This window comes from Andrographis paniculata, unplaced genomic scaffold, assembly GCF_009805555.1.
Source record: "Andrographis paniculata isolate CXL003 unplaced genomic scaffold, ASM980555v1 Contig69END, whole genome shotgun sequence".
Taxonomy (NCBI): Eukaryota; Viridiplantae; Streptophyta; class Magnoliopsida; order Lamiales; family Acanthaceae; genus Andrographis; species Andrographis paniculata.
In genome coordinates this window covers 7,811,663-7,825,302 of record NW_026137605.1, presented here as the reverse complement: position 1 = coordinate 7,825,302, position 13,640 = coordinate 7,811,663, and the positions used below count along the sequence as shown (strand labels likewise).

At 33.4% G+C, this 13,640-nt stretch overlaps 3 protein-coding genes across 3 annotated transcripts; all 3 read right to left on the bottom strand.

Annotated features, from left to right (window-relative positions):
- Nucleotides 1-3,746: 3,746 nt before the first annotated feature.
- Nucleotides 3,747-5,014, bottom strand: LOC127263772 (protein MIZU-KUSSEI 1-like). The gene has a single exon (XM_051292982.1). The coding sequence runs from the start codon at nt 4,685-4,687 to the stop codon at nt 3,929-3,931; it is 759 nt and encodes a 252-aa protein (XP_051148939.1). The 5' UTR covers nt 4,688-5,014; the 3' UTR covers nt 3,747-3,928.
- A 2,454-nt stretch (nt 5,015-7,468) lies between these two features.
- On the bottom strand, nt 7,469-9,264 carry LOC127264123 (nudix hydrolase 1). The gene is made up of 2 exons (XM_051293519.1): nt 8,991-9,264; nt 7,469-7,988 (listed from the first exon to the last, which is right to left on the bottom strand). Exons 1-2 carry the CDS (start codon nt 9,130-9,132, stop codon nt 7,684-7,686), a joined length of 447 nt encoding a protein of 148 aa, XP_051149476.1. The 5' UTR covers nt 9,133-9,264; the 3' UTR covers nt 7,469-7,683.
- Nucleotides 9,238-13,233, bottom strand: LOC127264122 (isoprenylcysteine alpha-carbonyl methylesterase ICME-like). Its single transcript, XM_051293518.1, has 10 exons — nt 12,566-13,233; nt 11,726-11,802; nt 11,452-11,521; nt 11,236-11,316; nt 10,625-10,699; nt 10,402-10,503; nt 10,188-10,325; nt 10,036-10,101; nt 9,807-9,950; nt 9,238-9,728 (listed from the first exon to the last, which is right to left on the bottom strand). The coding sequence occupies exons 1-10, from the start codon at nt 13,009-13,011 to the stop codon at nt 9,476-9,478; spliced, it is 1,452 nt and encodes a 483-aa protein (XP_051149475.1). The 5' UTR covers nt 13,012-13,233; the 3' UTR covers nt 9,238-9,475.
- Nucleotides 13,234-13,640: the final 407 nt, after the last annotated feature.

Here is a 13,640-nt window from a genome sequence, read left to right as displayed (position 1 = left end):
AGCAAAGCAAAGATAATTAGGAAATAATACTCTTTCCATCCCCAGTATTATTATTTTTATTTATAATTTTTTTTATTTTTTAATTTAATAATTGTAATACTTTTAGAGCTTATAACAAATGCTATTGTTTTATATTACATAAAATTAATAGGAATATTTTTTTAACTATAAATTAATATAATATTAATATTTTAAAAAATATACAAAAAATAAACACTATTCTTCTTATAGGACAGAGTATAATTGTTTTTGGAAGGCATGAACATTCTACTTTGGAAGTTAAGTAAAATATAAAGTGACAAATATATAATAACAATCTAAACAACACAAAGCTATAATATTTATGAAATAAATCATTTATAAATCTTAAAAAAAGAAGAAAAAAAAATCTAAAAACATATGAACTTCGTACATGGTAAGACATATTACAGCTGCATTTTAATAAGAAAATATAAAAAATAAAATAAAATAAGTAGGAATAAATCCATTTTGTTAACTTTAATAAAGTGTGTCATGGGAATCAGAGAATAGCACTAATTATTTTGTCCCAAATCTGTTTTTAGTATGACACTAATTGCCATCTTTTCCCTCCTCTTTCCTTTTCTTTATATATATATATATATATATATATATATTTATTTATTTTAATATTATTATTATTTTTTTTTAATTTTTTTTTTATTATTACTGAAAGAGAAAAACATTGGGTCTCTTCTTTTAAAAATATATAGACAAAAATGCCTTAAAAGAATAAAGCCCTTTTGAAAACAATGGTTCTGATCAAAGAAGCTGGACCAGTCTTATACTTTATGGACATTTTTGCCCTCAACAACTCCCCCATGGTTATGACATATCTTGTCACAAGAATGAGACATCCTTTGAATCTTTACAACCAGCCAACATGTTTGGACATCACTCACTCAACTGTGACTCTCAATATATATAAGGGAATGGGGGTGCCACATTCTTGGGGACTCCCTGGAGCTCAACACCAGATTGGTAATTAGTGAGATGTGGTGCTGGGCTCCAGGACCTCCCAAGAATCATGCAATGAAGTGATATTTTCTAGTAATTTATTTGATTTGGGACAAGAAAATTTAAATGTCAAAGAAGGTTGGCATGGCATGATCACATATATATATATATAGATATATAATGTTGTATGTGTCCTTAGCATTGATGTGTGCAAAAGGGATTTGTGTTTTTTCATCCCAACAAGATGAGGTGGGTTGTTGTGGTCTGAAATTAATTTAAAATAAAGTGTTAGATTTAAATTTTTATTTAAATGATATTTTGTGACAAAAAATAATATATTATATTGAAAATTGTATAAATTGAATAATATTTATTTCAATTTGAACTTACAAAAGAACAAAACTAATATATTATCTCTATTTGGAACAAAACAAAATAGAATGCTAGGGTTTGTTCATTTGGATTTGATTTAGTACTTTAGTTTTGAATTTTTATTTGAATATTGAGATGATTATATATATATATATATAAAAATTCAAGTCAAACTCGTAAGTAAACAACCCAAAGTATAGTGAAGAATTCAAATGATATTGTCCATGACGAACGAGCTGATAATGTGGGGTAGGACGTATGACAATGAGGTCATGGGTTCAAACTTCGGACATAGTTTACTTTAATAAGAAAATAAATTATATAATATTTTCACAATTCCTCGTACTCTAATGGGATTAAAAAAAATAATAATTATAGAATATTTATAAAATTATATGAAGTATTAATTTTATACTATAATGAATGAGATGCAATCAAAAGTACTTTTTGGCATATGAACCAAACCGTGTAGTGTTTGAATATTAGTTCATTACTATCATACTATTATATAAATAAAGCCAAATAAAATAACATGAGTGCATAATTTATTATTTAAATCCAAGACTCTGTATCATTACAAATTTTTCGTTTTTTTTTTTTTTTTTTTTTTTCAAATTTAAATTGTAGCTTTGAATATAATTTTTGGTGAAAAGAAATATGCATTTTTATTAAAACCGAATCATGAAAATTAATTAGGATAACTTTTGAAAAAAAAATTCAAAACAACAAATCCTTTTTATTAATGGGAGAGATGTTTGTTATTATTACTCTCTCCGTCCAATTTTTATTGTCTTAAAGTATATTTACACAGTTTTTCTAGGTGATTATCTTTTTTGTTATGAATTGACAAATTTGCTCTTAGATGAAAAATAATAAATTAATGAAGGTTGCATTTTAAAAAAAAATAATAATAATAGTTGTTGGACATCCCAAATAAGAAAGTAAGACATTAGTTTGTGGATGGAGGAAGAGAGTATTATTATTATTATTATTTTACATTTGAAGTACATTATACTATCTATATTTTATTTAAAATATTATATAAAATATCTAATTTTTATTTAATATAATATATAATATTTATTTATATTATATTAAATATTTGAGACTCCTTCGGTTCAGTAATTATGTCGGTTTCTTTTTTGGTTAACTGCTGAACTTTTGCAATAAAATACTGTATTCAGTCATAATTTTATTATATTTTTATTTTAATAAATAATAATTAAATTATTATTATTTTTTCTACTTGCCTCAAAAAAACTTTTTTAACTCTTTAATAATTTTTTTATAATTATTTTTAGTTTTCGCATCTAACTACACAAAAACAAATATACTGGACAAAGAGAATATATTTATTTTTTATTACATATAAAATAACTAAAAATATATAAGTGTTATTTGTTTGTGTTTATAGTAGTTTACTTTGATATTTTATAAGAAAAAATTGTATTTTTCTAAAAAATTATAAAATATAGAGTATATAATAAAATGATTGAAATAAATAAATAACTAAGATAATTAAAAATAAATAAATCAAAATGTGTACATAAATTAAAATAAAAGAGTGAAAGTGATGAGAGGGTGTTGGGGGTAAATTGGAAGTCCATAATTGATGTCTCATATCAATCATTTGCTTCCCCTCGTGGCTATATTTCATCATTCTATTTCATGCCTAATTTAATCATTCCCATTTTTTTTTTAAAAAAAAATAATAAATTAAATTAAATTATACAGATACCCACTGGGTCGTTCTCATCTTGGTAGAAGAGTATGTGACAGATGAACAAAACATCTTCTAGAGAATCCCATAAATTTCTTTAATACTACAAAATAAAAATAAAATAAAATAAAATAGTACCAACACTTCTTGTCCAAGTAAGAAGATGGGACCACAACTCCTGATGATACCCTACTAAAAATTTATATATGATATTTAATACAACTTAATTTTTATTTTTTTTTTTGATATATATAACTTAAGAAAATATATTGCAACTAGCCATTTTATTGATCTTGGTACGAGTGATGTGGTTTGCATTGGGGGTTGGAGTCCCGGGACCCGCCAAAAATCAGCACCACCTTCATCAATTCTTGATGATATTAGTTTAGGGAGTAGCAGAAATTTAGGTGCAGCTATTCAAGTGGACTTTTAGGGCTACTCTTTGATTTCTAAATAAATTAATAAATATCCCAAACTCCCATTTGGATATCACCAAATTCAATCTTAGCATCATGAAATTTTTCCAAATTTGTACTTTAAAATTATGTACACACATTTTATGTATATATCTAAAAAAATGTGTTAAAAAACTAGTTTAACAGAAGTGGGCAGACAAACCAATTACTACAATAGCCTCTCCCTCAATTTAAAACAGAAAACAATTAAAAAAAAAAAAAAAAAAAATCTCCAAAAACCAAACACCCCCTAAACCAATTTCTTACCATCAAAATTAATTGATTAGTTATTTCAAGAACTATATATGAAAGATCAGAAACTATTATATATATAACTCTTTCATGAATTCATTCATATCATATATATATATATATATATTAAAATTAAAAAAAAAAAGAAGAAAAATCAGACTCTGAGCAAATAGATACTAAGCTCAGGTCCTCCATTGCCATCTGGATTCATCATATAGAAAGCTTCAGAATCTTTGCTGCCCACAACCCTCTCAAACTTTGCCCGCATGTACATCATCTCCCCCTCCGAATCTGCCCCGGGCAGCACCCCCGCCCCCATCGAAATCGGCCCGATGGCGTCCAGGACCTTCCACTCCTGGACCCCACAGTCCCTCCTCATGGCGTACCCACACTTCTTACCGTTGCAATACGTCCGCCAGATGGGTTCTTCTAGAAGCTTGAACCCTTTCTTCACCGCCGCCGCCTTCTTGTCGCATTCCAGCGCTATCCGTACAAGCCCCGACGCCATTTCCTTAACCAGTATGCTCGTCGGCGTCGCCATCTGGACCAGGAACGCCGGGACCTGCTTGAAATCCTCCTGGAACGCGAAATGGACGTGCCCCCGCCGGTACCCGAAGAGGGTGCCCACAACTTTGGTCCCTAATTGGGCTCGGCCCCCCCGGCCCAGGGCCAGCGCGGCCCGGAGCTTCGAAACCGCAACGGCTCCCGGGAGCTGCTTCTTCCTGGGGGTCCTCGCCGAGCGGGAGTGCTGTAATTGGACGGTGGGGATTATTTTGGAGGAGGAATCGACGGTGAGGATTTCTTCCATGTCGTCGTCTTCGTCTTCGACTGCGGCCTTGTTCTTCTTCCAGTGGAAGTATCGACGGGAGAATGAGAGCGATTCCTGAGGGTTTCTCGCCGTGATTGTCTTCATCCTTCGATTCGATTCGATCCGATCCTGTCGAAACACCAAAATTATACACCCAAATTATATTTATATATGAATTAATTGCAGAAGAAATTAAAAATGGCGGAGAGGAAGAAGACGATGGATTTGGGGAAAAGCTGGAGGAGTTTGAGAGGTGATTTAATGAGGGGGAGCATAGGGAACAGTTAAGTATTGGTAAAGCTACACCAAACTGTGCCCCACCATTCCATTTTCATTTTCATTCAAGAAATGAATAAATAAATAAATATGTATGGAGGCATTCAATTCATACACAGTGGGTATTTAATGTTAGGGGTGAGTGAATGAACATTCATGAGAGCCACCGGTGTGTATGTGTAGGTATACATGTATATATATATATATATATGTGTGTGTGTGTGTGTGACTTTTTCATACTCAAAGTTGATGGAGGTTGAAAATTGGATGCAGCCTGTGACTTTGGTTCTGTGATTGCCATTTCTCTCCATCTTTGGGTGTGTTACTTTGATTTGATTCGAGAAATTTTAGTTTGACGTTGATATTAAAATGTCGTAATAAGATGTTTTGTAAAAAAATACTCAATTCGTTCCGAAACTATAGTCTTAGTGGACACGAGATTTAAGAAATATTAATATTATATTAACAGTGGATAAAAAATACAGGTAAAAGACATATTTGCCCTTGTGAGTGTATTAATGTAAAAGGTAGTGACAATTGTGTAATATTAATGAAAGAGTAAGAGTAGTTATATAGTGATATGATTTTTTATGGAAATAAAACTAATGTTTTGAGACGGACAAAAATAGTAAATAAAACTATTGTATTGGGACGGAGAGAGTACATTTTACTTTTTTTTTTTTTTTTTTCAAAAATATATAGTTTAAATAATAAAAATTTTGATTTTGATGGCTAAAAAAACACACTCAGTTCTATATTATTATTATTATTATTATTTTACTTTTTTGGATTCATACGGACCTATACAATTTTTATTTTGTTATAAAGTATGAATCTCATGTAATAAATTCAGCCGAATCTAATAAACTTACAAATTAGTTGACTTACCTTGCTATCTAATTTGTAAGTTTTTAGATTCGATTAAATTTATCTAGAGTGCCAAAAAAAAAAAAAAGTGTATAATAATATATATATAAATATATGTGTGTTTCTTATAATTGGTTGGGAGAAAAGTTTTATTTGAATTTTATATTAAAATAATATTCTATGAATTATTTTGTGAGAGAAAAATTTTTTTTCAAAAAATACATAGATCAAATAGTAAAAAATTTGGAGTTTGAAACTAAAGAAACACACCCATATATTCTATTAATATTACAAAACTAACGTAAAAATAGATACAGATCAAGTATTTTATTCCATGTAAAATTAATTTGTGCACAATTGATTGCCCGTTTGGTTCGCATTATTTGATTGTAAATTGAATTAAAACATATACTTGTTTTGAAATAAATTTAAAATATGGTAGGCTTGTTTCAAAAATTATATTTCAATAAAATATATTGAAAAGGAGAATAATTTTTTTAAAAAGAACAAATATATATATTTTTATACATAATTTATATTGGAAAGGAGAATACTAATGTATAAAAATAAATAAATATTGTATGTAATATTTTGAACATAAAATAATTTTACTTAATATAATATTTTAAATAAAAAATAAAATTTGAATAGAATACCTTTTACGGAAGAAAATTATGATTAGTCATTGCAGAATCAAATTGAAAATAAAGTAAAAAACAGATCCTTGACAACTTGATTAACTGGTTCAGTTTCTTCCATTACTTGCAGACAAGTTCTAAAAGAAATTCTCAATTGGGATTTACTTAAATCTCCAAGACAAAACTTTCTTTGGTTTATGATTCTTTTGAACATACAAGCAACAATTTTTTTGCAAAAAAAGTGTACTAATATTGGATGTCTTAAAATGTTCACCTACAAGAAAGCAATAAAGTGATTACATACATACACATATATAGATATGCATACTGAAATGAAAAACCACTTAAGAGGATTCAAAATAATTTTGTTCTAAACTATTCATTGGAGGGCTGATTGAATTATATCAGAATCTTAAAAAAAAAATTCAGTGCATCTTACCAATGATTTATGAACCACAGATCAGTTCTCTTCCCTGTAACATAAATTGAAGAATTTCATTTGACTTCCTATTGAAGTAATGCCTAAAAAGAAACAACTATTATAATATTTTGCAAGTCCCCACTATTTCTTTTATAAAAGTTCATCCTTATTCAATGATTTTCAGTTTTTTATTTCTCTGAATGTGAATTACTATTTACTAGCACACTTGGAAATTTTCACAATGTCAGTGTCAAAATTCACAAAAAGTGAGATAATCATGATGACATTACATAGCATTGAGCCAATAAACCAAAATCAGCAAAGGAAAGTGCTGCCCACAATTAAATTCAATGGTCGGATTTGGGACAGATCAGTCACTAAATCTTAATTAAAAGACACAAGATTTTGTCCACTGGTTGTGTCAAAATTCTTGAATTTTATGGCTTCATAGTACAAAATATCTTGTCAGTTCTTGGTCTTGGAGCCACCCCTTTTGTCAATAATATTTTATACACTTGATTATTATATATGTGTAGTGGTAATGAGTTCAGAATTTTATGGATGACCTAATCATCATCTGCTCCCAACAACCAGAGACTTAAACTAGCTTACTTTTGATTTCATTAGATTTTAATTTCTTCAAGATTCTTTAAGTAATGATGCTACAGAATCAACATGCAAATCAAGATCCAAATTTCAGTGCAATGAAATCAAAGGCAACCTAGGATTGATTATAACAAATGCTTACAATCCCAGAACAAAAGATGCATATAATTTGTGACAGATTTATGCCTAGTGATTCTTCAAGCTAAGTTCCATAATACCATAGAAATGTCATTGTTTTTCATCAAGAATCAGGCAATTTATTTAAGTTACCAAGCCAAGAAACAGACCAGCAATCATTGTCCTAAACGACTAGCAAAGGGATTGACACCATGTAAGATTGCAGTTTCTAAAGGTTCAAATAAAGGTTTTGGAAGATCATTCCAATCATACCAATCCCAGCCGTCGCATTTATCTGGCTCAGGATTGATCAGCTTCTGACCCGGATCGACTAAGGCAGCACGCATTAGAATTGCTATTAACTGCACTGGTTTTGGTTTGGACAAGACATTGTTTGTAACCATCACAAACTCAACACCGGTGACGTCTAGCCCTGTTTCCTCCTTCACTTCCCGGGCTGCACACTCCTCAAAGCTTTCCCCTGAAATTGGTGATAATTCATACAGGTTTAGGTTCCTTTGTAGCAATGGTTAACTCATGTTGTCTCTTAGGCTCTATTTACTTTGAGATTTTATGTTCCAATTTCTTTACTACGCAATCCTCACAATTCTTTATAAAAATATGATATTTTCTCACAAAACATCACTTCAACCAAAAAAACAAAATCAAAGCCCAAAAAAGGATTAAGTAAACACAACCAAATATGGGATTAGAGTAGAAAAAAGGATCAGTTAAATCCAGTCGCCGAATAGATGTATGATGTAATACATATTTGAATGGAGATTAGAATAAACCATTTCAATTAAAAGCTCAACTATATCGTTTAAGATTCAATTTACACGATTAGTTGGTACCTACTTTGGTGAAATCATTTTCTACCATTTCAGTAATTACTATGAGTATTTTTATTCTACATTCCCAAGGGAGGTTCACAAATTTATACAATTAGCTGAGAGACCACATGCCAACAAGATTACACCTAAGTATTGACCACATAGCAACAACAAACTTGGCATCACAGGTCACCCAATCCACCCATAGCAAGAACCACAAAAATGGTGGTTTATTTCTACCTTAATAATTCGGTTATTAGCTACATTGTGCATTCATTGCTGTTAGGAGCAGAAAATAAGCCTATTGTAGATCCTTCAATTCCTCTTTAAAACCAAGTGTTCTATTTACTCATTCTCCTCAGAAAATTTCAAATCCCCCAATAGTTGACGTGAAATTGGGGAAATTAAAATCCTCCATCAAAGACTTAGGGTTTCACATATTATGGTCAAGCAGTTATCATTCCTTTCAATAAATGGACATCAAACAATCATCAATCCGTATAGTCAAACCCTAATTCGTTAGAAAATGAAGATGTTCATCAAACCTAATTTTAACAGAAGAGCAATAAAAACTGAGAGACCACAGAGTATGAGCCGAACAACCATTCTCTATTCAACATCAATCAAGTTACACAAACACAAATGCTGACCGAATTCGAGGTGACCGCCGGGAAGGGCGAAGGTTCCTGAGCCGACGGGGGTGCGGCGGCGGCCGAGCAACACTTTATTCCCGTTGACCAGGAACACCCCCACCCCAATTTCTTGCCTCGGTGGCTGTGACGGCGACGCCATACCTTAACGTGACTATTTTCTGAGCTTATACTTTAATTTTTATCTCATTATTGAGCAACAGGCGTTTGGTTTGCCAATAATTAAACACATTAATAAAAATAATAATAGCTCTTCAAAAAGGACCCTCAGTAATTCCTAGGAAGCTCCGGGACTTCAGCACCGGCCTGGCATACTATCTATTCTTACACCAAACGTTGCTCAAACAATGAATTAGCTGAAGCCATCAAAAAACCATACACACGTACATACATGTATGATACATATATATATATACAAGGTTTCCCAAATGAATGTAGAAATAATTCATGAACATTTTCTTGCCATGATCCAAGTAGAGTGATGATCAAAAGGGGCTGACGGCGCGGGCCAATTTCAGCATAAATTCCGGCACCAGCCGCCGCCTCGGCGGCGCCGTGCTGTCCTTCGCCAGAGCCTCCGAGTCGCCGGCGTGAATCAGAGCCACCAAATCTTCGAACATGTCGTCCTTACCGCCTCTCATTGGATCCTGAAGGAACAAATCCGTGTGCGTTTTCCCCTCGTAAAGAATCGACTCTGCCTGAACCCCCAGGCTTCGAAGAACCTCGGCAAAACTTTTGCTGCAATAACAATCGGATTCTCAAACTCTTGTCCGAAATGCATTGATGCACCGGTAAGAGAAATACGTTAAGGCTGACCTGGCATCGGAGGGAATCGAATAATCTGCTGTCCCGTGGAAGAGAATTATAGGCGGCAGCAGAGAGACAGCAGCCCGATTGCTTGGATCCTGCGCCATCACTTCCGGAGAGTATCGTTGTAATGACTCTTCTCCCTCCATTATGCTTCGAACAAACGATCACAGAATTTATCAACAACGCATCGACATATCGGACAAACATATCAGCTACTGACGAACAAATTTCTTACCTAAGAAAAATCGAGCGGTACAATCCGCGGCTGTGAAAGTGATCTACCAAACTGTAAAAATTGTACCTGCGCGTATTCGAAGAAAGCTCCCGTATTAGTTAACATAGATCGAAAAAATTTTATGTTTGTTGCAGTTAAAGAGACAAGCTTACCCTCCAGATAAACCGAAATATGCTTTAATTTGGGAGACGCTCCAAGAAATCTTGCTTCCGGAGGCTTCTTGAATCGCCTGTTCTAGTAGAGCACAGGAAGCAATGTGGGCGCCGGCCGACTGCCCCATAAGATATATTCTACGACGTGAAAGAACAGTCATGGTTAGAACTCAAAATGTGTATTCGTATCAGGGAAATAACACGATCGATCTACCTGTTAGGATCCCCTCCATATTCAGCGATATGATTGCACACAAACGAGATTCCTTGGGCGGCGTCTTTGATCATGTTGCTGATAGTTCCTTGAGGAAAGTTCCTGAAAATTGAAATGTTGGATTGGATGATTCGTTGTGGCAATGTTCATGAACTATTCATAAGGAAGAATCGACAAGAACACAATATATACTCATCAGAAGAACATCAGCGAATTCATTTACCTGTAATCTATGCAAGCCACTATAATATCCCTTTCTGATAATTGTTGTCCGAGAAGAGAACCCCATGCTTTGTAACTGCATCAGCAGAATTTCTGGTAAAAATCTTTGATAAAAACTAACAGATAACATTTCGCAAACGATATATATTATTGATCACCGATAGAGGAGCTCACACAGCATTGAATAATTGAATACAGATTATGTAATGCGACGTACTTCTAATGTTCCGTCATTACATTTCTTGATCTCAGCGTAGATTAGAATAGATTCTGACATTAACGTATTGATTTATTTGTGAAATTGCGTTTTTTTATCTACGGTTGACATATAAGGCGTATGGCTTACAATAGATAGCGTAAATATCTCAAGACAATAGCTGTTATCAATTAAACACATATTGATCTCAATGCATTATTCTCATGCCAATTCACAAAAATGTTTGTCTACGGACATTGAAAAATAGTCTTAAACGATTTCATTAAAACTATACGACGTGCATTATAAACACAGACATAGAATTGCCTAATTAAGAAAATCTTGCCAATTTCTTTCCAGTAATTATTTTGTTGAAGCACAACATCGGCGAAAGGGATGAAAAGAGGAAACAATACCCAATAATCCAGGCTCCACCCGTCACAAATGCAACAACTGGCTTTGGCCCTTCCCTATTTTTTGGTAAATATAGATCGAGCCTGTAAAGGAAAATTCAAACATTGAGACAATAAAAACCAGGAGAAAAAAATGGGGATAAGAGAAAATTTTAAAAACAAAGCTTCCTTGTTATAATAGGATTACAATATAAAGAATGGATTACAAGGAAACTTCACCTATTCCTGGGCAGGTCTCCATAAACTATACCACGTCGAATGTTTTTAGAGAAGAAGTAATAATATCCAACTGCACCACAAAGTAAATAAATTTAGGTAATGAGATCGATATGCTTAACCAAAATGCATATTCCGCAGCATGAACATCAAACAAGAGATGATTGCTATGTTTGGTAAAGATGGATATGAATTGTGAAGTTTGAGAATATCACTCGCGTCATATTGAAAATCATTTAACACGTTAATTTGCACAACAAGTAATTATGTTACTAACCTTGAACAAAACCAGGGAAAAGAAGGAAAGCATAAAAGCCAAGGGCAAGAAATCTAGTGATCCATCTGTAGCCTACCCTGAAAAAGATAAAAGCTTAGAAAGTGTTTAGAAGTGAAATTTTTACTTAAACATAAACAACTCTATGCTTGTGAGTGAAAAAAAATTATGATAGGGAAAATGCTGGTCCAATTAAATAGCACATTTATAAAAACATCTTCACTCCAAAGTACACACCATAATCTTATTACTGAAGACTGAAGAGGTAAATGGAAACATAGCATTGGAGAGTACAACAGCTGATTTTTCAAGACTCATATATTGGATTCCATGGTGTCCGCAACTTCAAATTTCTTAAGCTATCATTAAAGTGATAACTTTGTTCAAACAAATTCATGCCAATCCTCTTATATCATCTTATGCGAAGCTATTTAAGATCAAACAAGGATTCCTTGAAGCTTTATCAAGAACATGGTTAGGAGAAGTTTATTATATCCTCCACGCTACATTTCTTCGAAAATTTTAAGAGGCAATTTTATGAATAACACACCAGAATGCATAGCACCCGTCCAGTTTCATTCGACGTACATATCCAAACTTTAACACTAACAAATGAATCATTCTTTCCTCAAACAATGGAATTGTCATAAAACTAACTTTTCCAACACATTACGTTCCTAAACATCATAAAGAGAAAAACTAAGGCATAAACACACAGACTTGCATCCAAACAAAAGCAATCGTGTAATGACTAATGATACTTCGCATAAAATTCAAAACATAGTAAGATACAAAAACTTCTAAAACAGCCACAAGAAGAACAACAAAGGTTAGAATCTTTACCCAAGATACCGCAGTAACGTAAAGCTAAGCCGTGTAATCAAATAGGTGTCCGACGCAGCATCCCCCATGTTCTGCCGGAAAGATCGCCGCTCTCCGGCCGTTAGCGTTAAAAGGGAGGTATCACTCGCCGCGCGCCGCCGCCGTTTCTGCTGAAACGAATTCAAATGCAAATTCATATTCATATTCAAATTCAAATTCGAATTCAAATTCGCAGCAGCGTCCGTCTGACTCAAGGTCCTCGAAATCAATGGCCTCATCTCATGTTTCCGATTCTCCTCCACAGATGGAGGCATGGCAATCCTCGTGGCCCCCGCCCCCAAATCGTCCTCCGATCCGATCAGCATTGCCGCCGATGACGGCGCGCTTCTGGTCATCTGAGAAGGCGCCAACGGCGACGGGGAAGGAGGGCTGCTGGGAGTCGATACCGGGAGTATATGCGACGGCATTTTCCAGATATATATAGACACACGCAAACGCACACCCTGTAAATCTTTCCCAGGAATAATTTAATAAGTGGATGTCAGTTGAGATTGAGTGCAGTGTTAAGCTTGCAGTAATCGAGGATGGATGAAGATGGGGACGAAGAAACAAAGGGAATTCAAGATTCCGTCTGAGGGTTGCCAATCTCGAGCGATTGATTATTTACAGTTTTTATTTTTCTTGGAAATGTGTCGTTCGTTTTCGAAATTGCTTTGACCCTGCAAAATTAGGGATTTGTGGACCCGAAGTCCAGACGGATCACAGGACAGGGATGGGACCCACTTTCCGTTGTGACACGTGGCGCGTTTTGATATGCTACGGTTGGTACGTTAGGAACACTTGGAATTGGTCGTCTCTACTGTCGTGTCCGTTGGTGCCGTTGCTTTATGGGCTTTTCTTATTTTGGTAAGTTTGTATGTGACAACATATTTTTTCAATTTAAAGTTTCATACTCTTATTTTTTTTGTCGTCAGAATTTATCTATTTTTTCATTTTAGTTCATTTCATAACAGTATCTATATTTTTTTTAGTAATTATATTATTTATCTAATATTACAAATATCCTTTTAATTTAGAATATATTACACAAATACAG